Genomic DNA, 27,546 nt, shown 5'->3' with positions numbered 1-27,546 from the left:
TGGGATGATGAGACTTCAAAGGTGAGGGTCGAGCCCACTACCTCATTCCCTTGCCCAGTCCTGGCTGCCCTCCCACGCACCCCCCCTCCCCGCTTCTGTCCTCTATATAGCCCCCTAGCACCGGTTCCCTGAGAGCTCCCCCGATGTGAGGGCCAGGTGAGGTGCGGACCACTGGAAATGGGTAATTTAGTGTAAGACAACAAACAGATCAGGCGGTTTGTGGGACACACATCCTGAGCCCCGGGAAGAATCACAGGAGAGGGTGGACTCCAGGAAGAGGACAGGGTCTCCTGCCTTGGCCCCAGGTCACCATGCTGCTGGCTATGCTGCTGCTGCTGCTGCTACTGTCCCCAGACTCCCAGACCGCCCATGGGCATCCACTGTACATGCGCCTGGCCCCCAGCACCCTGCAAGGTGAGCCGGGCCGCTCTGCAGAAGAAGCTGGGATGGGAGGGGCATGGAGGAAATGAGATCCCAGGCAAGAACTTGTCACTCACATTTATGAGGACTTGCGACCCCTCTACGCCCACCTGCTGGGAGGAAGGGCCTGGAGTTGGAATATAGGAGGGAAGGAGGGGGCAGATGTCCTCACCCAGGAAGCAGAAGCAGCAAGCGCTGCCAGGGGCCCCACAGTTAGCAAGTTAGAAGATCCAGGCCCAAAGACGGATACCTCAAACCACATTTACTGGGTGTCAGTGGACTGTCATTTTCCTCTGAAGTCTTTAAGAAAGAAACTTTTCAGAGATTCCAGCCCAATTCAACTGAGCAGTGGGAACCATCTGCCCAGAGAGCTGGCCCTCAGGCCTGGCCCCTCTCCCTATCTCTACAACCCTGGTGCTCCAGGAGCCTACCCTGCTTCCCCACGCTCTCCCTAGACAGGGTTCGGGAAGTATGAGGCTCTCTGTCAAGGAGATGTGACTTTGTGTTCCATGTCCCAGCAGTTTTGTCTGCCCAGGGGACTCAGGCATTGCAGGCTGCCCAGAAGCGCGCCCAGTGGGCCATAAAGCGTGTGTTGATGGAGATCCAGCACAGACTGCATGAATGCCAAGGTTGTACCAACAGTGCTACCCTACCCACACCCCAGCAAGCTCATGCTATTACAGGGGACTCATTCCCTTGCCCATGCCCACTCCTTATTTTTAGGTTCCATCCTCCTTGGGGTCAGACGAGTTTTGAAGGTCCAAGCTTGAGGCATAGCAGGGAGGTGGGGACAGTGTGGGCTCATGTTCACAGCTCAAGGCTGTGTGCTATTGGGTGGGCCAGCGGGGAGTGGTTGAGAGACAAGGCTCAGACCCAGCATAGGGTGGAGGATCCGCCAGAGGGCGGCAGTGAGGCTCTAAGTATTGTTTCTCAGCAGGATCCGGACGCCCCAGACCTCAAGCTGGCCGTCTCCAGGACCCACCCGAACCAGGTGAGACTAAAAGGCTCCAAGGAGCAGGGCTGAGAGCGAGGTGGGCCTCAACGTGAAGGCAGCTAGAAATTTTCCTTCACGACGCCGTTTCTGCCATTCTAGGACCATGTGGCGAAAGGCACCAGGGCGTTGCCAACGTGACCCGGGCTCACAGCCGTATAGTCGGGGGCAATACAGCTCCATCCGGGGCCTGGCCTTGGCTAGTGAGGCTACAACTTGGAGGGCAGCCTCTGTGCGGCGGCGTGCTAGTGGCTGCGTCCTGGGTGCTCACGGCTGCACACTGCTTCTCCGGGTACGTCGTCGAAATCCCAGGCACCTGCCCAGCAGGGCTACCCAATCCGGAAGGAGTCTAGCGCCCATGGGCCAAAGCACAGCAGAGCAGGTCTCTGCTGCCCCCTAGCGGAAGCCGGCTCCCAGTCCTTTTGAAGTCTCAAAAGGCGAGCGAGCGGCCCGCTGAACCCAGGATGGGAGAGGGGGCACCACACCATGCATTCACCCACTCTGGGGGAGCCTCCCCTTCCGAGGCCTTCCTCTCGGCCCCTAGGACCACAATAGCCACATTTGCAGGCTCACTGTACGGTGCGGGTACCTTACAGCACCTCCGTCCCTGATATGTCACCTTCTGCTTGCTCAGCAGTGCCTCAAATGAGCTTCTTTGGACTGTGACGCTAGCCGAGGGACCCCAGGGGGAACAAGAAGAGGAAGTGCAGGTTAACCGCATTTTGCCCCATCCTAAGGTGAGAAGACACGCCCTGTGTCCTCATAGCTGGGAACAGCACCCCCAAATCTCTTCTTTGACCTTGTACCACCACCCGCTCTCCAGTTTGACCCACAGACCTTCCACAATGACCTGGCTTTGGTACAGCTGTGGACGCCGGTGAGCCCAGAGGGGCCGGCGCGCCCCATATGCCTACCCCAGGGCTCTAGGGAGCCTCCTGCCGGTACCCCCTGCGCCATCGCAGGCTGGGGGGCCCTCTTCGAAGGTATTGCCAGCTGGAGCCTGGGTAAACTGAAAGCAATGGTGGTAGTGGGCGAACCAGAGAGCCAGTAAAGTAAGCCAAGGAGATGAAGTTTGGGGAGTGGGATGAGGGGCACTAGGATGATGACAAGCTCACAAACAGGGAGGAATCTAAGAGAGCCAGTGAGAGCATCTCAAGACGCAGCTCTGCCCTCCAAACCCGGACCCCTACATTCTTTCCTCTAGATGGGCCTGAGTCCGAGGTGGTGAGGGAGGCCCGCGTTCCGCTGCTCAGCGCAGACTCCTGTCAAAAGGCCCTGGGGCCTGGATTGCTTCCCAGCACCATGCTCTGTGCTGGTTACCTGGCGGGAGGCATCGACTCGTGCCAGGTATGAACTCAAACTGACAGGGGGCCTTGGATGCGCTGCTCCCCTTGGCGAGATAGTCCTCTTCTTTTGGGGGTCTGGCTGATAGCTCCTACCAACCGCTAAGTCTTCCTTAATCAAATGAAAGCACGTGGTAAACACAGAAGCAGTCAGAGCCGCCTTCCCTACCAGGAACGAGACAGGAATAACTCAGAAACATGGTGAATTCACTGTTCTTTGTTTACTCTGGTCCCTTAGGGTGACTCCGGAGGTCCTTTAACCTGTCCCGAGCCCGGCCCGCACCCCAGAGAGGTCCTCTTTGGAGTCACCTCTTGGGGTGATGGCTGTGGGGAGCCAGGGAAGCCTGGTGTCTACACCCGTGTGGCCGTATTTAAAGACTGGCTGCAGGAGCAGATGAGCGGTGAGCAGCCCCTGCCAACAATGGTCCCTCAGACAGCCAGACTCTCTGGACAAGTCGGTTTCCACCCCCTCTGCTCTGATCTTTGGAGGAGTTGAGGATGAGTGACTCGTAGGCCCACACACAAGGGGTGCTATCATCTGCTTGCAGCGGCCCCCTCCACTCGCGAGCCTAGCTGCAGAGAACTTCTAACTTGGGAGTCCCCGGAGGAGGAAGCGACCCCGGATGCCCCGGGGCTCTGCGCCTTCTACGCGCGCCAGTGCCCGGGGGCCCAGCGCTCCTGTGCACATCTTGCGCTCCAGCAGTGTCTGCAGCGCCGGCGGCGGTGCGGTCAGTACGGTTCTCCTAGGTCGGGGTAGGGGACCGGGCCGCCCTGGGACGCTCGCTCAGACCTTTGTCCCAACCTCAGAGCTGCGGTCGCTGGCTCACACGCTGCTCGGCCTGCTGCGGGGCGCCCAGGAGCTGCTGGGACCCGGGCCGGGGCTGCGACGTGGAGTTCCCGTGCCTGCTCGCTCGGCTCCGTCGCTCCGGGAGCCTCCCGGCCACAATGTCCGCGAACAGCAGTTGTACTCAGGTATCCCGTGTGCCCCAGCCAGGCCCTAAACCCTACAGACACGGGGTTGTGTTCCCTAGCCGAGGCGTGCATCCTAACCACGTAGTCTCCCCCAGGATCGCGAGTTGCAGGAACCTGGTTCCAGAAGCCAAAGCCCGAGCGCCGCACGGAAACAAAAGGTAATGTTGCCCCCTGCCGGCCTTGTAGAGAGGTGGTGGGATTGTCGCCTAGAAAGCCCTAACAAGACCGTGCGCTCTCTCTTGGGGAGAACAGATGACTTTTTAGGAAGACTGACACTGAGCCCTCGTTGGTGTCAGATAGAGGCATTCTGCCTTGCATGACCACGGAATCTCTGCCAGCCACAGTTTCCCTATTTGGAGCCCTCAAAGGAGGCGGGCACTGGAATGTCCACCCCTAGCACCCTCTGTTGTCCGTTTTCTGATAGTTTGGGGATCTCCCCTTCTTGCAGGCTGCCCTGGGTTGGAGCCTCTGCAACAGAAGTTGGCTGCCATTCAGCGAGCACATGCGTGGATCCTACAGATCCCGCCTCAGCACTTGGCTATGAACTTTCACGAGGTAGGTCCCCAGGCTGCTCAAGCTCCTTCCCAGTGGCCTGGGAAGGCTCACCTGACTGGAGCTCCGTGCAACAAAGGGACAGGGGGATCCAGCTTTCTGGGGTGGTGAGCTGGGATAACAGGTGGGTATGAAGAGGGGGGGTAAGAGGAAAGAACTCATATGGATATCCACCTGATCAGAACATTGTGGAAACTTCGGGAAGAGAAGGGGGGAGGGGCTAGGATCTAAGTGGGTTCCTAGGCTCCAGGAGGAGGGAATGGTCCCCGGGTCAAAACTTTCAGGAGTGGCTTTCCCTCTCTGCAGGTGCTGGCAGATCTGGGCTCCAAGACACTAACAGGGCTTTTCAGAGCTTGGGTGAGGGCCAGCTTGGGGGACCAGCGTGTGATCTTCAGTGGCTTGGTGGGCTTGGAACCTTCTACACTGGCTCATAGTATCCCGCGGCTGCTAGTGCAGGCCCTGAAGGCCTTCCGCTCAGTTTTCCAGACAGAAGAAGAGCCCCAGGAACCCTGGATGTATGTGGGACAGGGACAGGGGCAGGGAAAGGAGCACCACCGCCAACTCCAGCCTCTTGTTCCCTGAGTCAAGAAGCCCTGTAAAGGTCACACTGTACCCAGGGCTAAGGAGGTTGTATGAGATATGACAAACTCTCACGATCCCAGTTGATCTTGTATGTGTGGACACAGTGGGGGTCCTGTACCTCACATGTCTTCCCAAATGTGTCACTAGACACAGCTGCTTTAATAAATGTTATTTATAATCTACATTAAAATCTGGGGCTTTGTTGGGATGGGGCATTAGATGGGAGAGGGACAGGGGACAGCCTCCAGAAGCAGTTAGCAGAGACAAAGGAGCTGGGAGGAGCCAGGAGTGGTGGCTTATGCTTGCATTTAGCCCTCTGGAAACTGAGGCAGGAGGATTGCTATGAGTGGGGAACGTGCTGCTCAAGCAGAAGGACCTGAGTTCAGGTCCTCAGCACCCAGGTAAAAGCCATGGGTGCAGCAGCGCACCTGTAACCCCAGCCCTGGATGAGGAGGGGACAGTGGGGACAGACCCATCTCAGGAGTCCGCTGGCCATCCTGGCTGCTCCGGTCAAGCTCTAGGTTCAGTAAAGAGTCTCTGTCTTGAAAATTAAGGTGGAGGGGTGCAGCTGGATTCCAGCAGCAGTGACAGGGTCTCCGTTCTTCTGTGGCTTTTCTTGTCTCCCTCTCACTTCCGGAAACATGGCCTCGGGTGTGACTGTCTCAGGTGACTGCTCAGTGATATGAAGGTGTGCAAGCCGACCATGGCAGGGGGAGTGGACAGCAAGACTGTGCTCTTCTGCCTGAGTGAGGAGAACACCATCCTGGGGGAGGGCACAGACATGTGGCAGGCGATGTGGGCCAAAGCTATGACAAGATGCTGCCAGAACAGGACTGCCACTGTGTCCTCCACGGTGCAACCTATGAGACCAGTGATGGCAAGAAGGATGACCTGCAACTCATCTTCCGTGTCTCTATGAGTGTCCCCCACCCCTGTATATGAGCAAAATGATGCGTGTCAGCTCCAAAGATGTCATAGGGAGGCTTACAAGGGGCTAGCAAGAAGTACAACAAATGAGCACAAATTGATCAAGGACAGTTGCATCCTGGCAGAAGACACTGACAGCACTGTCATCTCCCTGGAGGGCAAGTTCAGGAGCCACCTCCAATCCCTTGCATAGAACAAAGGACAGCCTCAGACCTGCCCGTGGGTATTGCAGGCAACTCCATTCTTGCCAGATCCTCCGGGCATCCCTTCACCCCATGACCAGACAGTCTCCCTGAGCCCTAGACTGACAGCTTCCCTGTATTTCTGATGGTTCTACCTTTCCTAAGTTGCTTTCCTCTTGTGTAGAACAGATCGTGATGTTCCTCCAGGTACCCAATCTGATGATGGGTTGCCTTCTTTTAACATCTATCCCTACTGCCAACTTCTAATGAGAGTCATTACTCTGAGTGTAACTGTCTAACTCAGGGTGTAAAGGGAAAGTTGTGGAAATAACCCCTCCTTGCCACAGTGGGTTCCCCTCCCTTTTTCCTTGGTCTTGGCTACTCATGGAAGCAGCAAAGGTAAGGGACCTTCAGTTGAAATTAAAGAAAGAAAAGAAAAGAAATGGGCCAGCATGATGGATTAGCAGGTAAAGGCACCTGCTGCCAAGTCTGGCAACCTGAGTTTGATTACCAGAACCCACATAGTGAAAGGCAAGAATTAATTCCTTCAAGTTGTCCTCCGACTTCCACACATGTGCCATGAAACAAATACATACACACATATGCACATGCACACACACACAGTAAATAGATTTTTTTTTAATTTTTAGAGACGGGGTTTCTCTGTGTAGCCTCAGCTGTCCTGGAACTCACTCTGTAGACCAGGTTGGCCTTGAACTCACCTGATCCACCTGCCTCTGCCTCCCGAGTGCTGGGATTTAAAGGCATGCACCACACCGGCCTAACTAATAAATGTGGTGTTTTTAAAGACAAAAAATGCACAAGTAAAGGGGGAAAGCTATCAAGATAGCTCAGCCAGAAACAGCGCTTGCTTAACAGGCCTGGCATAACCTGAGTTCACCTCCAGAACCTTCTGTATAAAGGGAGAAAGAACCGTGAGTTATCCCCTGACCACATACTGTGTTGTGTGCACATCCACCCTCTTGCACAAACACTAATATTAAATGAGTAAAAATGTAAAAACAGATAAGATGGGCAACCATAGACTTTGATCTCCACAGGCCCACACACAAGCACAGACACACATGTATACATATACACCAGACACGTGTACACACACCATACACATACACCACATGCACAAAAGAAGCCGGAGGCAGGGCAGCTGCTAACATGCCTATTACCTCCCAAGTGGCAGCTGCTGGCCTATGTGTCACCCCCCATCCATGGCTGCCAACATGGATCACACACACACACACACACACACACACACCATGTGTCCCCCCCACCCTACCAGCCCCCATCCTCTCAGCTGTCTGTCACAATCCCTGTCCCAGCCCCCACCCTCTCAGCTGTCTGTCTGTGACAATCCCCGTCCGGGATCTTTGCATCCTGCCCTTGGGCTCTTGCCCTAGCTGGCAAGCCCACCCCCTCATCACCAGCCTTGAAGTGTCAGATTGCGTTTCCGGCTTCTTCTTTCCAAACCCCGGAGCCAGCCCGGCACCTGTTCCATTGCACAGCCAACAGACTGAGGGAAAGACATAAGCCCTAGTCAGAGGTGGGGGATGGCAGGGCTTGGGCCCACACTGGGGCTGCTGGCTGCCCTTGTTGTATGTGGTAAGGATGGCCATGACTCCCTTCCTGGGGGTTCTCGATGCCCACCTGCCCCCCCATCATCACTGCATGGTCCCTTCCCTAAGATTATGCCTAATTCCCACTCCCACCAGAGCCTAACTGCAGGTATCCCACTCAGGGAGCAGTTGGCTTCCCTTTGTTCTGCCCTGACCCAGCAGGACCACAGCGAAGCTTCCTTTGTGGGTCCGGTGACTAGCACCCTGTTTCTCTCCCCAGCCCTCCCAGGCAGCTGGGGCCTGAACGAGGAGCAACGGCTGATCCAGTACCTGTTCAAGGAAAAGGACTACAAGAAGGAACTTCGGCCGGTGGCTCGCAAGGAGGACAAAGTGGATGTGGCACTAAGTCTCACTCTCTCGAACCTCATCTCCCTGGTGAGTGGACCATCCTAGGCTGGGTTGGGCTGGGGAGAGGGAGGAGAGAAGAGACAGTTGCTCTCGGCTGACCGGCTTCTCTTCCATGGGACATGCCTGACTGCTCTCCATGCTGGATGGTGCCACAGGCCATCCAAAGCCATGAGCTCTGCCTTCCACTGTCACGGCTGGTCACTATGCTCCCCCAGCACTCACTCCAGCGCCTTGTGCCTCTGCTTCTGCAGTCTGCCCATGGACCTCTATTCGCTGCTCTAGCAGGCGCTATCCCGTGCAGCTGCCACGGTCCCCTGACACCGGGCAGATTAGTGAGTGGGCTTGGGTGAAAGCTCTATGGGAACCTTTGGGGACAGCCCTCTTTTCTGATTACAGAAAGAAGTGGAAGAGACCCTCACCACCAACGTGTGGATAGATCACGTAAGGACACCCTGCTGAAGGCTCCTGTCCCCTGTGCTCACTTCTGCTAGGGATCCACAAGACCCTGCCAACACTCCTTTGGGAGAACTTGACCACAAGAGTCCAGCTGCCCTTTTCCACTGGGGCCTCTGCTAGCTCCAGGGACTTGTCCAAGAAGACAAGGGTTTCCTCTGTGCTAAAACTACCACTCTGTCCTGATTTGTTTTGTTGTTGCTTTGAGACAGGGTTCTCTGGCCCTATTTCCCTGGCTGGCCTAGAACTTACGGTGTAGACCATGCTAGCTTCAAACTCACAGAGGTTCATTTGCATCTGCCTCTCGATCACTGGAATCAAAGGTGTGCACCACCACATCAGCCCCTATTTGCATTAGAAGTGGTAGAGGTTCATAACATCAAGACAAGCTTGCCCAGGATGGAAACTGCTCCCTAGTGGTGTAATACAAATCCTGCACAACTGTCCATGACACGCCTGAGTCTCACTCTTTACCCTATCTCCCCCAAGTTTCTTTTGTCCCAACTCCCAGGCTTTGCTCCATCTTCCCTAGTGAGGACCACTGGGGAGGGTGGGCAGTGGCAGAGCCCACTTCTGATGAGCCCTTTGGACTTCTAGGCCTGGGTAGACAGTCGGCTGCGATGGGATGCTGAGGACTTTGGGAACATCACTGTCCTGCGCTTGCCCTCCGACATGGTGTGGCTACCGGAGATTGTGCTGGAGAACAAGTTGAGAAGAGCCCTCCCCCATCCTGCTTCCCCTCCTATGCCCCTTAGCCTCCACCCCAAACCCGCCTGCCCACCCTTCCTCCCCTGCCTCCTCTAGTCCTGCCAGTTCCTGGCTCCCAGGGCACACAGTGATCATGGTCCCCATCCTGCAGCAATGATGGCTCCTTCAAGGTTTCTTTCGCCTGCAATGTACTTGTTTCTAACTCGGGCAGTGTGACCTGGCTGCCACCCACCATCTACCGTTCCTCCTGCCCTATCTCGGTCACCTACTTCCCTTTCGATTGGCAGAACTGCTCCCTCAAATTCACGTGAGTCCACCTGAATGTCCCTCAGTCCAAGGCACCCAGCCAGGGCCAGGAGGTGGTGAATGAAACCTCAGGCAGAGGCCTTGGTCCCATGCTGACCAGAATCCCCTCAGGCCGTGGTTCCCCAAGTAGCCCTTCCCCCTCTGCCACCACCTCCTGCCCCAGAAGCCCCATCCAGAGACTCATGGGCACTGCTCTCTCCAGTTCACTCAAGTACACAGCCAAGGAGATCAGCCTTAACCTGATGCAGGTGGAGGAAGACGGTCGTGCCTACCCCATCGAGTGGATCATCATTGACCCTGAGGGTTTCACAGGTACTTCAGAAACCATGGTGGACTGGCCCTGAAGACACATGCACTGTGAGTGTGCACACAGTCACACCAGCACCTCACACACTCACAGCTGGGACACCAGCATATCTATAGGCAGGGACAGACATACACGGTCTATACACCTGCATTTACTGACCCAAAAGGACCTCCAAAAGCAGAGCTGAAGGGAACAGGGATCCTCTCATCACTACTAACCTCAACACACACTGGTGATGCTTGTGAGTTTGGCAGGGTCTCTGAGGACAGATGTGGTTGATACAGGGGTGATTGGGCCTTCTGTACCTGGAGAGCCTGGGGTGTGGCTGGAGGTCCCATGAATGGGTGTAGGCCACCACAGACTGCATCTGTGACTAGCTCAGCTCTGTGGGACTCCCTGCTCAGTTCTGTTCAGCAGAAGAACCCGGATCTTCTGGACTGGACATCCTAGACAAGAGTTCTATACTCATCTAATATCCTCCCTGAGGTCTAGGCCAGGGAAGAATGGCCAAGAAATGTCATTGGAGCTTTGGTTTCTAACTTAGAAGACAGACTCAAAAGGGCATGGTAACACACAAACATGGTAACAACTGTGATCCCAGCACTTGGGAGGCAGAAACAGAACTCCAATTTCAAAGCCAGTCTACACAGGAAGTTTCAGTCCAGTCGGGGCTGTTTCAATAAATACATAAATAAATAAACTAGCAAAACAAAAGGGGGGAAAAAGCCAGTGTGGTACTGTAACCCTAGTACTTCAGAGGCTGAGGTAGGAGGATCATAAGTTCAAAGGCAGCCTTGACTTCATAGTGATACCATGATACCAGCCTGAACTGCAAACCCTAGGACAGAGAACATTTGTTTTAGTTTTCTTTTTAAGTATCACATTTTGTTTACGGTGTGCGTGTGTGTGTGTGTGTGTGTGTGTGTGTGCGCGCGCACGCGCGTGTGCGTGTGCGTGTGTGTGTGTGTGTGTGTGTGTGGTTGTGCACATGAGTTTGTGCACACGATCACACGTGGACAGACATGACATAGCACATTAGTTAAGGTCAGAGAACAATTTGCATGAGTCAGTTCTCTCCTTCCCAGGGTCCCAGAGATTGAACTTATGTCATCAGGCTTGGCAGACACCTTTCGACCCATGGAGCCATCTCTTTGGCTCCTGACAGTGACTTTTAAAAACTCCATCTTTAATTGTCACACAACCTACTTTTGACTTGTAGCTTTAAAAAAAAAATTTACGTATCTATTTTATGTGTGCATGTACATCTGCACTCCAGAAGGGGGCATCTGATCCCATGGCACTATAACTACAGTTATAGTGAGAGGCCATGTGGGTGCTGGAAATTGAACCCAGGCCTTCTGGAAGAACAGCCAAGTGCTCTTAAATGCTGTGCGGTCTCTCCAGCCCCCTGTGATAACTTTTAAGCAAAAATTTATTATTTATTTGAACCCTGTATGGCTTCAGCTGCTTTTTTTTCCCCAAAAAGAAAGAGGAAACAAACAACAAAACATAGAAGAACCCCTCAGAAAAAGTCACAAAGGAAAACCTCTTCCTCAGAGACTGAACTTGCTAGCAACCCCCAGAGAAAGACCCCCCCCCACAGCAACCAAGACTCCTCCATGTCTCAACTCCCTCAGATAGCACCCTAGCCTGCTTTGCTCCACCCTAGCCCTTCATTCTATCCCAAAAGTCCTTGAGCCCATGGGTTCCCTTCTCCAGCTTGATCCCCAGCTGTCCGTATTCCTCCCTCAGAGAACGGGGAATGGGAGATAGTCCACCGGGCTGCCAAGGTCAATGTGGACCCCAGCGTCCCAATGGACAGCACCAATCACCAAGACATCACCTTCTACCTCATCATCCGCCGCAAGCCTCTCTTCTACATCATCAACATCCTGGTACCCTGTGTGCTCATCTCCTTCATGATCAACCTGGTCTTCTACCTGCCAGGCGACTGTGAGTCTCAAGCCCCACTCTCTGTCTCCCTGGCAGCCTCTCCCAAAGCTGCCTAGCTCAGGTGGTCCAGCCCTGCCCTTCTCTTTGTGTGAGGAGAGCGATGGCCCTGGATGACATTGAGTATAAGAACTCAGGCAGGAATGGCAGGCAGGCCTGGCTGATCTTTGGCTCAAGGACTGCATGTTGGGGTTCTGCCAGGATGCCTGGGAGCTTTCCAAGTGTCAGGCTCTGGGCAAACATAATAGTGAGTGATGATCACTTACCCAGTGCTGTGCTTGCAATGCTTTGAGAAACAGGGATTTGGGGTGAGGGTACTTGTCCAGATCTCTCGGCTAATAAGCTGTGGAGCCAGGGTTTAAACCCAGGCACAAACGATGGTTACCATGGCATTGTGAACAGTGGTAGCAGGACCCTGCTGAGGGGCGGACTTTGTGGACTCTGGGTGTGAGCTTCCAGCTAGGACTTACTCTCCAGGTGGAGAGAAGACATCAGTGGCCATCTCAGTGCTCCTGGCCCAATCTGTCTTCCTGTTGCTTATCTCCAAGAGGCTGCCGGCCACATCCATGGCCATCCCCCTGGTAGGCAAGTGAGTATAGGCCTGCCCACACCCAGCCCTGTTCATGCCTCTGCTCTAAGTCCCTAGCTCCAGGTATGGTGTATACCCTCAGGTTCCTGCTCTTCGGCATGGTGTTGGTCACCATGGTTGTGATGATCTGTGTCATCGTGCTCAACATACACTTCCGAACACCCAGCACCCATGTTCTGTCTGAGGGAGTCAAGAAGGTGAGTGTTTGACTAAAGCTGGAAACTGAGTCCTGGCCAGGAGAAATGGTGAGAGTGATGAGTATGTGGAGAAGTCCTAGCCACAGAAGCCCTGGTCCCATTATGCAGAATGAGGACCTGGATCCAATCCTCAGCTCCACTAAACTTTAGACAATAAGGGGCTGGTTAGATGGTTCAGTGGGTTGGAGCACTTGCCACCAAGCTTGGCCACTTGAGTTTGATCCCCAGGACCCATGTGGAATCAGGAGAGGACCAACTCCTGCAGGAGGTAGGGGGCATCTTCACACACACACACACACACACACACACACACAAACACACACACACAAAATAAATGTAATCTCAAAATTAAAACAAAATTAAGAAGCAAATTTTTGGGGGGAGGACACAGAGGAGCTAGTGCTTGGGACAAGGCTATCTCTGTTCTCAGTCACTGCAGGCCAGCAGGCTCTTCCGGAACAAATCTTCAGGATGATGATTCTGTAGCACTTCAATGGCTTTTGTCTTCAGTTGCTTGAAGGGAGAGCTCAACATTTGGACTTCTATTTATTGAGACGGGGTCTTACTCTACAGCTGGTAAAAAAAGGAGGAGGCCTGGGGTATATAGCTCAGTTGGCAGAGTGCTTACCTAGCATGCATGAGGCCCAACACTGAATGTAGACCCAGCCTGATAGCACAGTGAGAGGATCAAAAGTTCAAGGTCATGCTCAGCTGCATTGTGAGTTCTAGGCTAACCTGGGATATATGAGACCCTGACTCAAATAAAGGAAAGGAGGAGGAGGGAGAGGAGGAAGAAAGAGGAGCGGTAAGAAAAGGAGGAGGCTGGGTGTGGCTTGCAGATACAATGTGTGCTCAAACTCTCAATTCTCCTGCCTCAGCCTCTGAATGCTGGGGTTAAAGGTATGCACCCCATCTTCAGTTATTTTTTATTTCTTTTCAGTGACTGAGTTCTGCTCTGTTCTGTGAATGATGAGGGAGATCTGAAAGCATTCTACATGCCAACAAGTGGGGGGTCCTAGAAACATAATGGGGTCAGCCTGGGAGCTATATGTGGCAACCAGGGACATCAGAATGTGTAAAAGCCACTCTCCGTTTGTGGATGACCTGTCTTTTGTCCCCTTGACTGCTAAAGTTCTTCCTGAAGACCCTGCCCAAGATCCTGCACATGTCCCATCCAGCAGAGGAAAACCCTGGCCCCGGGACTCTCATCCGGAGGAGCAGCTCCCTGGGATACATCTCCAAGGCTGAGGAGTATTTCTCCCTTAAGTCCCGAAGCGATCTCATGTTTGAGAAGCAGTCAGAGCGGCATGGGCTGGCCCGGCGCCTCACCACAGCCCGTGAGTTCTGGTAACCTTAGAGCCTGGCCCCTGTGTGGGAAGTGTCCATGGATGGACATCACTCCTGCCCCTGACCAATGTCCACAGGCAGCCCCCCAGCAAGCTCGGAGCAGGCCCAACAGGAGCTTTTCAGTGAGCTGAAGCCAGCTATGGATGGGGCAAACTTCATCGTCAACCACATGAGGGACCAAAACAGCTACAATGAGGTGAGTGACTGGGGCTCACCATGGAGTCAGGTGCCCGAGAAGCATGCAATCAAGAGAACTCTGTCTCCACTCATGCACTTCACACCTCATAAACCCATTTAGACGGAGAGGTGCATGGTGGGTAAGCTTCCCGCGCCGTATGTTCTCCCAGGAAGACAGAGTTCCTTCGTGAACCCCACCTTCATGAACCCCCACCTTCATGAACCCCCACCTTCATGAACCCCCACCTTCGTGAACCCCCACCTTTGTGAACCCCCACCTTCGTGAACCCCCACCTTCGTGAACCCCCACCTTCGTGAACCCCACAGCATTACACGGGGCCGGGAGCAAGCTCAGGGGCCCAAGCGGACACACAATCCTACCCACCAGGACGCATTCCAAGTACTTCTTGGGTCCCTTCTTTCTGCTCAGATGCTCCAGACAGTGTCGGATGTTTATTAAGTTTGCTTTGTTATTAAGTTACTTTTGTGGTACTAGGATTGACTCAGAGCCTTACGTGTGCTGGGAAAGCACTATATGCCACTGAGCTACAGCCCTAGCCCAGCGCCAGACCTTTAACGGCAGCCATACTGGGTTGTCTGCTCTTAAGCAGTTTCTTAACAGCTCTCCATCATATGCTCCTGTTCACACATGGCTGGAAGCAGCCTTGAATGGCTTGGACCTACCTGACCTGATGTCAGCCTGAGGTGGCCCCACAGACGCATAGAAGCCGAGTCTATTGTGCCTCCTTTTCTGGGCACTAATTAGGGGTACAGGCCTACCGTCTGAGGGCCTCCCTCACCTCCATGTGTCTTGGGCCTCCTTGTAGGAGAAGGACAACTGGAACCAGGTGGCCCGCACAGTGGACCGTCTCTGCCTGTTTGTAGTGACACCCGTGATGGTGGTGGGCACAGCCTGGATTTTCCTGCAGGGTGTCTACAACCAGCCCCCACCCCAGCCTTTCCCCGGGGACCCCTTCTCCTATAATGAGAAGGACAGGCGCTTCATCTAGAGCAGGCATGAGTGGACAGTCAGGAAGACAGCAGTCTGAAAATAGCAATTAGTTCCTGGCCTTGACCTTGGGCCTCACTGATGCTGTGTGGCTGGGCTGAGGATAAGGTAGAGAGAGGATCCCTCCCAGGAGCAATTCCTTTCCAAATAAAGGAGGGGAACTTGAGTTGGGCTGAGAGGGGACTTGGCGGGAGGGAGGCCCCAGGGATGGGAGAGACACAAGGGGCTTCTCAGGGGCCAGGGAGGTGACATGGGATTTGCTGCTTGAGAACAGCCTGAGCCTCTTCCCTGCCTGCTCCCTTCCAGGGTTGTCAGAACTGAGTTCCTGTTTCCTTGTCTTTCTTCCCCACCCGCCCCTCAAACTCAGGCTCCCAGTGCCCACCTGGGGCCCAAGGGGGGGGGTCCTCCCTCTCCATTCCCCAGGGCAAGGAGGCTTTCTATGGTAAGGGACTGTCATCTGCCAGCCCTTGATCCCTTGGTCATTCTATCTGGGTCCTTCTGAGAAGCTGGGGACTGCTGTGGAAGGACCATGCTTGGCATCAGTCAAGGCCCCATCAGCCTGAGTCATAAACATTCTAGAGTACCAGGCCTCAGCCCCCCCCAAGGTACCTGTACACCAACTCCCTCCCTCCTTGCCCCCAAATTCCCCAAACCAGGGTTGCCTTACAATATTCAAGATACATTTGTGATAAAGAATTATCGGAAGTTCAAATTCCAATGTGTACCCAGTTGTCTTATTGACTACAGCTGTCCTAAAGGAAGTTTCATTCAGACCTATCCCAAGTCCCATCAGCACAAGAAGACTAGGCCTTCGTACATCTCAAAGCCAACCTCTGGATTCACATCTTGAGGCAGTCCCCGACACTGCACCTGGCAGTTCAGAGTCACAAGTAGAACGAGGTAGAAGTGATGACATGTTCCGTCAAAGAATAACTTCTAAGACAGTGCTGCTCTTGCTGGGCATGGTGGCATATGCCTTTAAACCCAGCACTGAGAAGACAGAGATGGGTGCATCTCTGTAAGTCTGAGACCTGCCAGGGCTATACAGTGAGACCCAGGGCTACATAGTGAGACCCTGGCTCAAAAAAGAAAAAAAAAGACACAGTGGTCTCCCCTCTCACTCTCCCGCTCTCTGTAGGAAGCCAGCTACAGCACTGAGGCTCTACGGAAAAGTCCACCTAACAGCAGCCACGGGGGTGGGTAAACTGGAACGGGGGTCTTTCTGATAGAACATGGTAGGACCTCCAGATAAGAGCTGAGCCCCTTCTGGGTTCTGGACCCTCAGAACTGTGGAGGATAATAATAGTGTTTGGAGTTTGTGGTAATTTGTTTCACTCACAGAATGATCTTCAGTGACCTCCCAATCCTGCCACAGCCTCGGTTTTACCTGTTCTCTTATAATGCTTGGGATGGAGCCCACAGGCCCGCACACGCAAGGCAAGCATTCCCGTCAGTTAGCTGCACCCCAACCCTTAGCTTCAATGTCGTCATCTGCTCTATGCATGAAGTCAGCCCCATTCGCAACGTCATTGTTAACGTTGGATTTGCTCCTTGGGGTAGAAATACCTGTGTTCCAGAAACTTAGGGAACTCTAATAGTCATTTCTTGTCCTGATCCTCATTTGTGGGCTTGGGTTGCAGGACGCGGGCCAGAGAGCTTTGTGCCCAGAACTCCTGCATCCTAGCCTAGCACGGTGGCAGAGAAGAGCCAGGATGGGTGACAGTGGCCCAATCATTCATCTCTTGTTGCACACGTGTAAGGTCATCACAGATCAATCTATTTCCTTAGAGTGAAATGGTGATGCCATTTAATTCTGGCAGTGGCGAGTAAGGTTTTACATCTTGAGATGCGACTGAGAAAAAGAAGACCCATTTCAAGCCCAGGCTGACCCTAATTACATCCAGAGCGAACTGTCTACAAGCTCGAGGTGAAGCTCAGGAAAAGCAGTTTGACCCAACACATACCACAGAAGCATGGAATCCAAGCCTCCCCAGAATTACCCAGCCCTCCTTCCTCATCTGCCCTTGCTGGCTGCTTTCCTCTGCCATTCAGCGGTACTGCTGGAATCCTGCCACGTGGTGGCGCTGCTGGCAGGAGGTCCAACAACTAGTAGGGTCCTCATCCCAACTGAGACTGGATTCTCCAGAGGTAACAACCCCCAAATGCCACACCCATCCAAGGGCAGTTTTTGTGCCTTTCATCAGCACCCTGAGGTGCCATCAGGACTGATCCTCCATGGCTGACTTGTTGCAACCTCTCCTTGTGGCCCAGGATGTCACAGTCATAAAACAGCTTTCCAGGAGGCAGTAGGGAAACCCTGTACTGCCCAGTGCAGAAGAGCTGTCACTCTTCTCAATGGGTAGCACATCGGTTATGAGTGAACTAGACTTCAGGGACAGAATGCAATGAGCCACAGCCACATTCTAAGCAAGCAGGTGTCCTTTTCCTCACATAGTGAGAATCTACAGGTAGCAATGGTTACCCTGGATCAGTTGCCAAAGAAAGAAATAAAAAGCAACTAGAGACCCAAATTCTTGACTATCCACCTAGACTGACTCTCATATCCCACTGGCCTTATTACTCACGTTTGCTGTCTGGGTGGGGAACTGGCTGCCACAGTTCCGTACCTTGTATCTATGGTCTGGCAGGAAAGGAGCCTCCATTTATCACTCCCTTTATCATGAAGCAAAACTTCCCCACCAGCTCAGGTGGTGGAGCAATTATCTGGTGTCCACAGAGCCCTGGATTTGGTCTCCAGCAGCACTGTGTCAACCCCGGCCTGGTAATCCTGGCAGTTGGGAAGGCAGAGGCATGAGGCTCAGGACTTGTTCCTTAACTACATGGCTGGCTTGAGGTCATGGGCTACACAAGACTGTGTCTCCAAAAGTTAATTCATTAATTACAAAAAAAATGTGGGCTTTGAAAAAAATGACAGGAGGCAAGTGATACAGCTCAGTGAACAAAAACTTTTGCCACAAAAGTCTGATAATTTGAGTTTGATTCCCCGCAAACCCACATAAAAGTAGAAGGAAGTAAAATGCTGTCTGGACCAGGTGTGGCAGCGAACACCCTTAATAAAAGTCAGCATTTGGGAGACAGAAACAGGTGGATCTTTGAGTTTGAGGCCTGTCTGGTCTGCAGAGTAAGTTCCAAGGCATCCAAAGCTAGCCAGAGAAACCCTGCCTTGAAGAAAAATTGTTGCTTTCTGACCTACACACACACACACACACACACACACACACACACACACACACACACCATGGCCATGGCATGTGCAAGGTCCCTCATACACATAATCATACAATGATAATATAAACTTTAAAAAAAAACTTCTCATGAACCCCTGGAGCATCTTGTCTTAGTTAGCGTTTCTGTTGCAGTGATCAACACCATGATCTAAAGCCTTGGGGACGAAGGGTTTACTTCAGCTTACAGTTGTAGTTTATCACAGAGGGAAGTCAGGCTAGGAACTCAAGGCAGGAACCTGGAGTTAGGAGCTGAAGCAGAGGCCATGGAGGAGCACTACTTACTGGATTTTTTTGTTCACAGCTTGCACTCTTACACAATTCAGAACCATCTGCCCAGGGGTGGCATTGCCGTCCCTGAGCTGGGCCCACTCACATCCATACCATAATCAAGAAACTGCTCTGCATACTTGCATACAATCTGGATGGAGGGATTTTCTCAACTGGGTTTCCTCTTCCCAGATAATGCTGGCTTGTGTCAACAGTAAACAAACATGCAAACAACAACAAACCAGGCTCCTCCGTGAACCAACGTAGTCATGTAATGATTTGACCCGTGAGAGGTGAGCCATATCTTCAAGTTCAGAATCCAGAAATTGAGCGAGTCACAGACTGAAAATGTGTGGATGAAAACTGTGTGCCTGGGTTGTACACAGCCTTTTCCTTGTTCTTATTCATTGATGGATAAAGCACGACAACCATTTGAACAGCACTGACACTACATTAAGAACTGACTCCCCATGGTACTGAGGATGAGGTGTCACTAGTCAGAGCTTCCAGCCTTTGTAACAGGTGGGTGGCAAGAAAGAAGCAGCTGGAACAGAGACCCGCACACGTGCTTCTCTCTTAGTTAGCTTTCCCTCTCCACCCCGCACTCTCCCAGGAGACTCCACCCCTCCAAGGTGACTTGCCCTGCACAGAATGACAAGCCAGCTCCCAGACCTCTGTCCCAGAGCCCAGAGGGGAGTGGAAACAAGCAGAAGTGACAGTCGTCACAGGCAGGAAGGCATCCCAATACATGCTGGGTGTGGGGGAAGCAGTCTTACACGCTCCCTTTTCTCTCCCAGACTTTTGTGGCAAGGAAGGGGTGGGCATGGCTAGAGGAATGGAGATGGCCACTGCCCACACCACTTCCTGACTACAGAGACCATTGAGCATCTTTGGCAAAGGTTGGCCAGATGGAAGCTGAGTCAGAGACACCGATGTCCAAAAAGATAATGAAGGAAGTGCATTTGGGGGACACCAGATAGCAAATGAGAGGACCAGAGGCTTCTGCGGTAAACAGCAACCTCTGGCTTTGGACTGTCCTGGAAAGTGTCTCCAGGGTGTTTAATGAGTGAATCTTTGCGGGAAAACAGGAGCTTTCGGAGGAAACAGGGACCCAGAGCAGAGCTGGCACCAAGGACAAGGTAACTCAGTGGAAGAGGAGTCAGTTCGAGAGATGATGGAAAAAGACAGGTGCTCCCACAACTCCCTGCCCCCGCCCGCAGAGTCCCGGTGAGACATGAAGGACTTGAGGCCCTTCAGGGGACTGAGTTCTGAGCCTGACTTCTCACTTCTAAAACACACTGCAACGTCAGAGACATCCAGTGGGGCCGGGGGGACAGTCTCCTAGGCATTCAGAGGTGTCCAGTGCCCTACCCTGCCTAGGGCAGCTCACATGTGGTAGCACTTAGGGGCCAAATACCAATACACAGTGACCGGACTGCTTGTAATAACTGACCACATGACAGGTGGCCCAAGTAGTGACACAGCCAGCAGCAAGTCCCTACTCCTAGGTCAGCCTCAACCCCACCCTTTGGTGGTGCTAAGCCTAAAAGCAGATGGGGTTCACTCCCCAGTCCTTCTTTCCCCTGTGGTCTCTGGGGGAAACATCCTAAGTCTGGCCTTCCTGCCCCAGTGACCCACAAGTCTCCTAAGCAGCTTGACACATCCCTGGGTCTCCCCAACCTCACCCAGGACCTGCCGTTACCTGTCTGATAATTTTATGAACTGCAGCCTCACTGACAAGCCACTGCTCACAGGTGGCCTAGTTACAAGACCCCCCCCCCACATTCCAGATCCTTCTCAGCCCTCCTAATCCCAGTGCTTGCTGGGTCTGTGTCTCCTGTCTCAGGGCATGGGAGAAGTTGCCATAGTCCCCTTATTGTCAATGCCACAGCCTTCTGATATACACGCAGCTTTCCTCTCCATTCTGTTGCCTATGGCCCACATGCCTCCCAAGATACAGACCTACTCACTTTTAATAAAAACAGGATATGACACTGTCAAAGGCTAGACACTCTGTAGGTATTTGATTCCTGTGTCTCGGTCCAGTGGAGTAAGTGAGTGACCCACAGAGGCAATGGGCTACCGGGAAAGGGCAGAGATACTGAGTTAAGTCATGAGGAGCCCCATGTATAAATCACATCTACCCAACACCTTCACACCTCCCTGAGACAGAATGACCAATCAGCCGCCACCAGCCTCCTCAGCACCACCTCCCAATCCATCTGCCCTTGGCCATTTGTTGAGTCTCCTATCCGGAAAACTAGGCACACAACGGAAGCCACTAAGTTTGAGAGTGGGCTGTCTCTGTTGAGACAGTTTTGAGAGCCTGTCTCTATTGGGACCATTCCATCCCTCTTCCCCTGGCTGGCCCAGGTAATCTGAGCCCAGATTGTACATATCCTGCAACAGCTGACAATGCTGTGGTCAGACAGCTGGTGGGGCCAGCTGGAGCTGGCAGGGATGGCTGGGATGGGAATGTAGGCTGACACATGACACCCCAGCCCACCCTACCCCATCCCCCAGACCTGGAGAGGTACTGTCCCACCCGTCGCTGAGCAGAGCAGAGGCACCATGCACGGAGGCCAGGGACCTCAGCTCCTCCTGCTGCTGCTGGCTATCTGCCTGGGTGTGACACAAGGGGATTTTGAGACCTAGGGTGGGCATGTGTGTGTGGAAGGGACAGGTCAGGAGTGCAAGTCTACAGTGATGGAGCTTCTGGGGGTTATCTGTGCTCTCCCCAGCACCCCAAGTCTTCACATTGTTCCTCTGTGCCTCCCACTCCTCTGGAATGAGTCTCCCTGTCTGTTGCAGGGGCCCAGAGCATCAACCAAGAGGAGCGCCTGCTTGCTGACCTGATGCGAAACTACAACCCCCATCTGCGACCCGCTGAGCATGACTCAGATATTGTTAATGTCAGCCTGAAGCTTACCCTGACCAACCTCATCTCCCTGGTGAGCTGCAGAAGGGGGAGATGATGGACACTAGGCTCCTCTGGGAGGGAAGGCATAGGGGATTTAGCCCTTTCTTCTGTACCCCAGAATGAGCGAGAGGAGGCCCTCACAACCAACGTCTGGATAGAAATGGTAAGAAGCCACCTAGTGTATCTTTCTGCCTATTTCAGTTGTCATTGTTCCTGCCCTCCTGCCCTGTCCTCTGCTCTCTGCCCAACCTCTTGGGCCCTCTAGGCTGGCCTGCCATTCCCCTGTGTAGCCCAGGGCAGAGGCCTGGCAACTGCCTCTTCATCTATAGCAATGGTGTGACTATCGCCTGCGCTGGGACCCACAAGACTACGAAGGCCTGTGGATACTGAGGGTGCCATCCACCATGGTCTGGCGGCCAGATATCGTGCTGGAGAACAAGTGAGGAGGGGACTTGGGCAGGGAATGAAGGATACCAGGGTCCAAGGGGATGAGGAAAGTTGGAGAAAGAGAAAGGAGAGAAGGGTTCTGCAAGGCGCCAGGCTGAGGGTGGGACCCCGAGCATAGATACTGGTCCAGGGCACCAGACTTGACTCTAATCCTGGCTTCCTGTAATGCATTAGCTTGCAATGAATGGGCTTTTCCCATCCTTGCAATCAGGGGACAATTTTAACAACCAGAGAAATGGTGACAGGTCATCACAACAGACATAAAAATGGTTCGTTCAGGGTGAGGTACTCTGCAAGAGCTTGATAGTGTTAGCTAATTTGCCATTGTTGTAGTTATTAACACTGAGAAAGAGGAGATCACAAGGTGGTTGTGAGGGCATTGTCTCTCCCAGCCCTCTGTCCTCATCTCAGGTCCAGAGCAGAGGTGACCAGGAGGTTGCTGGGGTGGTGCATGAGTGATACTAGATGAGGGCCCATCAGGAGTGTGGCAGTCTGGGGACCGGCGCCCCTAAATCCCATCCATGCAGGCAGACAGCTGGTGTGGGGCTGTGGGATCTCTGCCCACAGCTCTATGCACTGGCCTGTGCACACAGTGTGGACGGTGTCTTCGAGGTGGCCCTCTACTGCAACGTGCTCGTGTCCCCTGACGGTTGTATCTACTGGCTGCCGCCTGCCATCTTCCGCTCCTCCTGCTCCATCGCTGTCACCTATTTCCCCTTCGACTGGCAGAACTGCTCACTCATCTTCCAGTGAGACCACTGATGGAGCTGGGGAGCTTCAAGGGAGCTAGAGGGGACTGGGTAGAGGTGGGGGACCAGCATCAGAGGCATCTCAAGGCCCGGTGGCCTGGATCCATCATCTGCACTTATTCAGGTGGTGACACCTGAATGTGTCCTCCTGCTAAGTCCTCTCACCCATCCCCCCTCATTGCTCCAGTTTCCTGCCTCTGTCCCAAGGGGAGACACTAATGTCTGGAGTGCATGGGTAAGATCACACAGGCATGCCTGCATACACGTAGAGCCGTAGACAGGCAGGCTGTCCTGGAAAAGAGAAGCCTGGCCAAAGCCAGCATGTGACCCAAGCCACGCCTGGGATCTCTAGGTCTCAGTTCTCTCTTCCATAATCAGGGAATGGGGGTCTTGGGAGGAATTGGCAGGACTCCAAGAGGTCTTCAGAAGTTGACATGATCCCAAGGGTCCTCTTATGGTAGGCTTGTATTTATACCCTATGGTCTTTGGTGGCAGTAGGAGGGACAAAATGTCCCTGAACCCTTTGACCAGGCCATAGCACTGAGCGCCAAAGAGCCTGTGTTCCCCTGCATGCGATCACTGGGGCTTGATGGAGTGTGACACTGCATATGCCAAAGCCCAATGCCCACAGCTGCCTTCAGATGACTGTGTCTGTGACACTATGAGCAGCCCCCCCTTGCTTCACTGTACCCTCTTTCCACTCCTGACCACAGGTCCCAGACCTACAGCACCAGTGAGATCAACTTGCAGCTGAGCCAGGAAGATGGACAAGCCATTGAGTGGATCTTCATTGACCCCGAGGCTTTCACAGGTAACCCCATCCGGGAACTGCTGCCAGACCACGGTCATGCCCTCTCACATACCCCAAGATGAAAACTGCAGTGTATCATAGAATATGGTTTTCAAAAGACCCCAACAGAAAGGCAGGTATGGTTGCACGTGTATGTGACCTCAGTTGTCCATAGGATTCAAGTCTGAGGTTAGCCCAGGCTACACAGTGAGACCACCTTTAAAGAAAAAGGCAGATCTGGGAAGATGGCTATGTGGGGTAAAGCACTTATGCACATACATGAAGACCAGAACTCAGGTCCCCAGAGCCCACATAAATACTGGTTATAAGTGGCAGCCCACCTATAATCCCAGCACAAGGTAAGCAGAAATAAGGGATTCCCAGAGCAAGGTTCTGGGTTCAAGTGACAGACCTTGATTAAAGGTAAAGAGTGATTGAGGAAGGCATCTGACATCAACCTCTGGCTTCCATGTATATATACACACAAACACACCCATACATCACACATACACCCATACATCACACACACACACACACACACACACACACACACACCACATATACATGCAAAAAAAGGATCCAATGAAGCTCTGGCTTTTTCTACAATAATCACTCTAATTCTGGGAGGGGGAATCAATATTCAATCTCCCATTCCATTTGTGTCCCTGTGTATTGGTGTTTAATGAGGTAATGCTGCCCCTATGAGTTGGTTGTTCAGGCCATACATTCTCTCCACAGAGAATGGGGAATGGGCCATCCGACATCGACCAGCCAAGATGCTGCTGGACCCTGTGGCCCCAGCAGACGAGGCAGGCCACCAAAAGGTGGTTTTCTACCTGCTCATCCAGCGCAAGCCCCTCTTCTATGTCATCAACATCATCGCCCCCTGTGTGCTCATTTCCTCTGTCGCCATCCTCATCTACTTCCTTCCCGCCAAGGGTACCTGGCCTGTGGGAGGGCGGCGGCACATAGGCCCACGGGGGTGGCCCGTCCTGATTATGGCACAGGGTGGTGCCACAATCCTAGGACCAGGGTAGTGGGCTCCCTGGAGGGTAAGGGAGCTCCTTAGGGTGTGTATGGGGGACCCGCTCTGAGGGCATCTTGGTCATGGGCAGCGGGAGGCCAGAAGTGCACAGTGGCCATCAACGTTCTCCTGGCCCAGACCGTCTTCCTTTTCCTCGTGGCCAAGAAGGTGCCTGAGACCTCCCAGGCAGTGCCGCTCATCAGCAAGTAAGGCTGGTGCTGCTTATAGCCCCTCACCACCCATGCAGGGGTGGAACCATGGCCTTGCTAAGCAAGTGTCCTGCCAGTGGACTATATCCCCTTTACCCCCTTCCCTTCCTGAAACGATTGCCATGACCTTCCACCAGGGGACCTGAGGGAAGCAGGGTGGGTGGCACCCGGGTGTGAGGTGCCTAAGGGACACCCAGCCTCCTGCTTGCCTGACCCTGGACAGGTACCTGACCTTCCTCACGGTGGTGACCATCCTCATCGTCGTGAACTCTGTGGTCGTGCTCAATGTGTCCTTGCGCTCCCCACACACACACTCCATGACCCGGGGCGTCCGCAAGGCAAGGCACCTCCCTGTCCACCATCCATCCGTCCTTCCCAATCCCATGTGACTCCCGCCACATCCCTGTCCCTCCTCCCTAATTCAGCAGCAGACCTGTGCCATATATATTGCAGGCCTAAAGTAGGCAAGTGATAATGTCAGTGCCCAGGAATGTATTACATGTACCGACTTCTTTAACACACACAAAATCCCTTGAGAGGATATCGGTGTGTCATCTCCATTAAACAGATAGGGAAATCGAGACCCAAAGAAGTAAAGCAGCTTACCCCTATTACCCAGTCCCTAGAAAGCAGAGGATTCTGTCCCAGCTGCCTGTGTGCTCTGCAGCCCACCTGGAGCAGACAGCTGAGAATCGTGTTATAAAAGTAGATTTCCTAGGTGCATTCCAGTAGTCTAGTGTATTCTACCAGGGGGCGGAGGGTAAGAGTCTGTTTGAGAGAAAAAAGTGCCCTGGTGATTCTGAAGGTCACAAAAGCTTAGAGCTCAGGTTCTGTGTCCAGGAGAAAGCAGTCAAGCTGTACCGGGACCCAGCTGCTGCCCCTAGGGCACTGCCTTCATGCCCATCTCCTGCTTGTGTTCCCAAGCTTGGCCTGGCTGCCAAGCAGGGCCTACCAGAGCAACCCCTCTACAGGTGTTCCTGAGGCTCCTGCCCCAGCTGTTACGGATGCACGTGCGCCCACTGGCCCCTGCTGCTGTCCAGGATGCCCGGTTGCAGCTCCAGAATGGCTCCTCCTCAGGGTGGCCCATCACAACTCGGGAGGAAGGGGGCCTCTATCTCCCTCGCAGTGAACTCCTCTTCAGACAGAGGCACCGCAATGGACTGATGCAGGCAGCACTGGAGAAGCTAGGTGAGGCCCAAGGGGTGCCACTGGGGACAGCACTGTCCAGTTAATGCATCGAGCTGGACAAGGCGCATAAGTGCTGGGCAAGTGTTCAAGTTGGAGAGAGGGGCCGGGTCTCTGGAGAGAACCCACATCCCTGCCAGCTCTCTTCTGCTGACCATGTCCCTATCAGAAAGCGGTCCACAAATGAGACAGACGCTGGAGTTGTGTGGCAACCTGAAGCAAGCCTCCCCCGCTATCCAGGCCTGTGTGGAGGCCTGTAACCTCATGGCTCGTGCCAGGCGCCAGCAGAGTCACTTTGACAGTGTAAGCTCCGGCACAGTGGGCGAGTGCCCTAGTGTAATATGGGGACAGGGTGAACGGGGTGTCCAGCTTAGGTTTGGGGGTGGAAAGGGCAGAGCTGGGAAGTGTGGGGAGTGATCACTGGGACAGAGACCATGGAAGGAGACAGGCTGGTACTTACGGGTGAGAGGGCTGAAGATCAGAGAATGGAGGCCAGGGGTGGACATAACAGTAAAAGACGGAGTCAGACTAAACGCTGCCCCTGGTCACACCGCTCCCCCACAATGTGTTGTTGCCCTCAGGGGAATGAGGAGTGGTTCCTGGTGGGCCGAGTGCTGGACCGTGTCTGTTTCCTAGCCATGCTCTCCCTCTTCGTCTGCGGCACTGCTGGCATCTTCCTCATGGCCCACTATAATCGGGTGCCTGACCTGCCATTCCCTGGAGACCCCCGCCCCTACCTGCCTTTGCCAGACTGAGCCAACCAATCACTCCTGGGCCCTAGAACCAGCTGCATGGGCCATGCTGTCCACAGAACTGTATTCTGTGTTGGGATTTTGAGTGTCCTCCGTGGGAAGTACGCAAACATCCCTGGGAAGAGAGAAAGGAATAAAGAGCAGAGAGGGAGTTCTGGAGTGGTTGGCGATGGGTGAGGTCATTCATGACTTTGGGACCAGCATCCCTGTGGCAATGGATGGCTCCTGCAGATACCAGTCTTCCACTTTCTACATCCCTGTCACTTTAGCAGGGCATTACTGACTCCCAGGCACTTGGAAGCCCTTCGGTTTTTCATAATGCCCTTGGCTGGGAAAGATCTTAGCCTTTGAGGCCTGAAAACATTTCCTCCTGCCTTTTTTTTAAGAAGTGTATTTGATATTTTTAACTAGATGTTCTATGGGTGTGCTGGGAGTGGGTTGTGTGCACGAGTGAGGGTTCCCGTTGGCGGCCAGCAGAGGGTGTCAGCACCCTGGAGTTGGAGTTATAGGTGGTAGTGAGCAACCAGACAATGGATGCTGGGAACTGAACTCATGTCCTCTACAAAAGCAAGTGTTCTTAACCACTGGACCATCTCTCCAGCTCCAACATCTTCCTTTTTGTGGATTTTCTCAGGAAGACAGTTGGTAGGAGATGCGGGAACGCTCCTAAAAAAAGAGAACCAATCAATGCTGGGGGTGGGGGTGGTGCACACTCGGGAGGCGGAAGGCAGAAGGATCTCTGTGAGTTTGAGGCCAGCCTGGTCTACAGAGTGAGTTCCAGGACAGCCAGGGCTGTTACACAGAGAAACTCTGTCTCAAGTCCTAACCCCCCCCCCAAAAAAGAAGAGAACCAGTGCTGGGTGTGGTGGGACACACCTTTAATTCTAAACACTAGGGAGGCAGATAAAGCCAATCTCTGTGATCTTGGAGCCAGCCAGGGCTACATACTGAGACTCTGTCTCAA

The 27,546-nt window shown here is 53.5% G+C and overlaps 3 protein-coding genes across 12 annotated transcripts; all 3 read left to right on the top strand.

Annotated features, from left to right (window-relative positions):
• Positions 1 to 119: 119 nt before the first annotated feature.
• Positions 120 to 5,042, top strand: Prss56 (serine protease 56). 6 transcript variants are annotated; one of them, XM_005082244.4, is made up of 13 exons: positions 120 to 414; positions 942 to 1,049; positions 1,358 to 1,411; positions 1,514 to 1,703; positions 2,049 to 2,148; positions 2,235 to 2,394; positions 2,616 to 2,758; positions 2,993 to 3,155; positions 3,303 to 3,482; positions 3,562 to 3,726; positions 3,822 to 3,884; positions 4,175 to 4,281; positions 4,585 to 5,042. In XM_005082244.4, exons 1-13 carry the CDS (start codon positions 312 to 314, stop codon positions 4,858 to 4,860), a joined length of 1,812 nt encoding a protein of 603 aa, XP_005082301.1. In that variant the 5' UTR covers positions 120 to 311; the 3' UTR covers positions 4,861 to 5,042. The 6 variants fall into 6 exon arrangements, with proteins under 6 accessions (XP_005082301.1, XP_012977565.1, XP_040609047.1 ...); XM_013122111.3 differs by having other exon boundaries at positions 2,046 to 2,148; XM_040753113.1 differs by having other exon boundaries at positions 1,355 to 1,411; positions 2,046 to 2,148.
• Positions 5,043 to 7,277: 2,235 nt separating this feature from the next.
• On the top strand, positions 7,278 to 15,703 carry Chrnd (cholinergic receptor nicotinic delta subunit). Its single transcript, XM_040753109.1, has 12 exons — positions 7,278 to 7,586; positions 7,821 to 7,975; positions 8,345 to 8,389; positions 8,999 to 9,108; positions 9,261 to 9,416; positions 9,618 to 9,727; positions 11,475 to 11,675; positions 12,150 to 12,261; positions 12,344 to 12,458; positions 13,591 to 13,795; positions 13,883 to 14,001; positions 14,810 to 15,703. The coding sequence occupies exons 1-12, from the start codon at positions 7,535 to 7,537 to the stop codon at positions 14,990 to 14,992; spliced, it is 1,563 nt and encodes a 520-aa protein (XP_040609043.1). The 5' UTR covers positions 7,278 to 7,534; the 3' UTR covers positions 14,993 to 15,703.
• Positions 15,704 to 20,797: 5,094 nt separating this feature from the next.
• Chrng (cholinergic receptor nicotinic gamma subunit) lies at positions 20,798 to 27,324 on the top strand. 5 transcript variants are annotated; one of them, XM_040753107.1, is made up of 12 exons: positions 20,798 to 20,879; positions 21,318 to 21,457; positions 21,545 to 21,589; positions 21,756 to 21,865; positions 22,401 to 22,622; positions 23,336 to 23,433; positions 24,151 to 24,351; positions 24,528 to 24,642; positions 24,869 to 24,983; positions 25,617 to 25,833; positions 26,000 to 26,133; positions 26,412 to 27,324. In XM_040753107.1, the coding sequence occupies exons 2-12, from the start codon at positions 21,362 to 21,364 to the stop codon at positions 26,583 to 26,585; spliced, it is 1,527 nt and encodes a 508-aa protein (XP_040609041.1). In that variant the 5' UTR covers positions 20,798 to 20,879; positions 21,318 to 21,361; the 3' UTR covers positions 26,586 to 27,324. The 5 variants fall into 5 exon arrangements, with proteins under 5 accessions (XP_040609041.1, XP_040609038.1, XP_040609042.1 ...); XM_040753104.1 differs by lacking the exon at positions 20,798 to 20,879 and adding an exon at positions 21,023 to 21,132; XM_005082241.4 differs by lacking the exon at positions 20,798 to 20,879 and adding an exon at positions 21,024 to 21,132 and having other exon boundaries at positions 22,467 to 22,622.
• The last annotated feature ends 222 nt before the right edge of the window (positions 27,325 to 27,546 follow it).

This window comes from Mesocricetus auratus, unplaced genomic scaffold, assembly GCF_017639785.1.
Source record: "Mesocricetus auratus isolate SY011 unplaced genomic scaffold, BCM_Maur_2.0 Super-Scaffold_100010, whole genome shotgun sequence".
In the NCBI taxonomy this organism is placed as follows: domain Eukaryota; kingdom Metazoa; phylum Chordata; class Mammalia; order Rodentia; family Cricetidae; genus Mesocricetus; species Mesocricetus auratus.
This window is presented reverse-complemented; position numbering and strand designations above follow the sequence as displayed.

Coding starts and splice junctions, on each gene's coding strand:
- Chrng (XM_040753104.1), top strand. CDS start 21,078: ATGCACGGAGGCCAGGGACCTCAGCTCCTCCTGCTGCTGCTGGCTATC. Junction 21,866..22,400: donor GATATCGTGCTGGAGAACAA/GTGAGGAGGGGA, acceptor CCATCCATGCAG/GCAGACAGCTGGTGTGGGGC. Junction 22,623..23,335: donor AACTGCTCACTCATCTTCCA/GTGAGACCACTG, acceptor TCCTGACCACAG/GTCCCAGACCTACAGCACCA.
- Prss56 (XM_040753110.1), top strand. CDS start 312: ATGCTGCTGGCTATGCTGCTGCTGCTGCTGCTACTGTCCCCAGACTCC. Junction 415..938: donor GGCCCCCAGCACCCTGCAAG/GTGAGCCGGGCC, acceptor TCCATGTCCCAG/CAGTTTTGTCTGCCCAGGGG. Junction 3,727..3,821: donor CGAACAGCAGTTGTACTCAG/GTATCCCGTGTG, acceptor AGTCTCCCCCAG/GATCGCGAGTTGCAGGAACC.
- Chrnd (XM_040753109.1), top strand. CDS start 7,535: ATGGCAGGGCTTGGGCCCACACTGGGGCTGCTGGCTGCCCTTGTTGTA. Junction 9,728..11,474: donor TGACCCTGAGGGTTTCACAG/GTACTTCAGAAA, acceptor TTCCTCCCTCAG/AGAACGGGGAATGGGAGATA. Junction 12,459..13,590: donor TGTCTGAGGGAGTCAAGAAG/GTGAGTGTTTGA, acceptor TGACTGCTAAAG/TTCTTCCTGAAGACCCTGCC.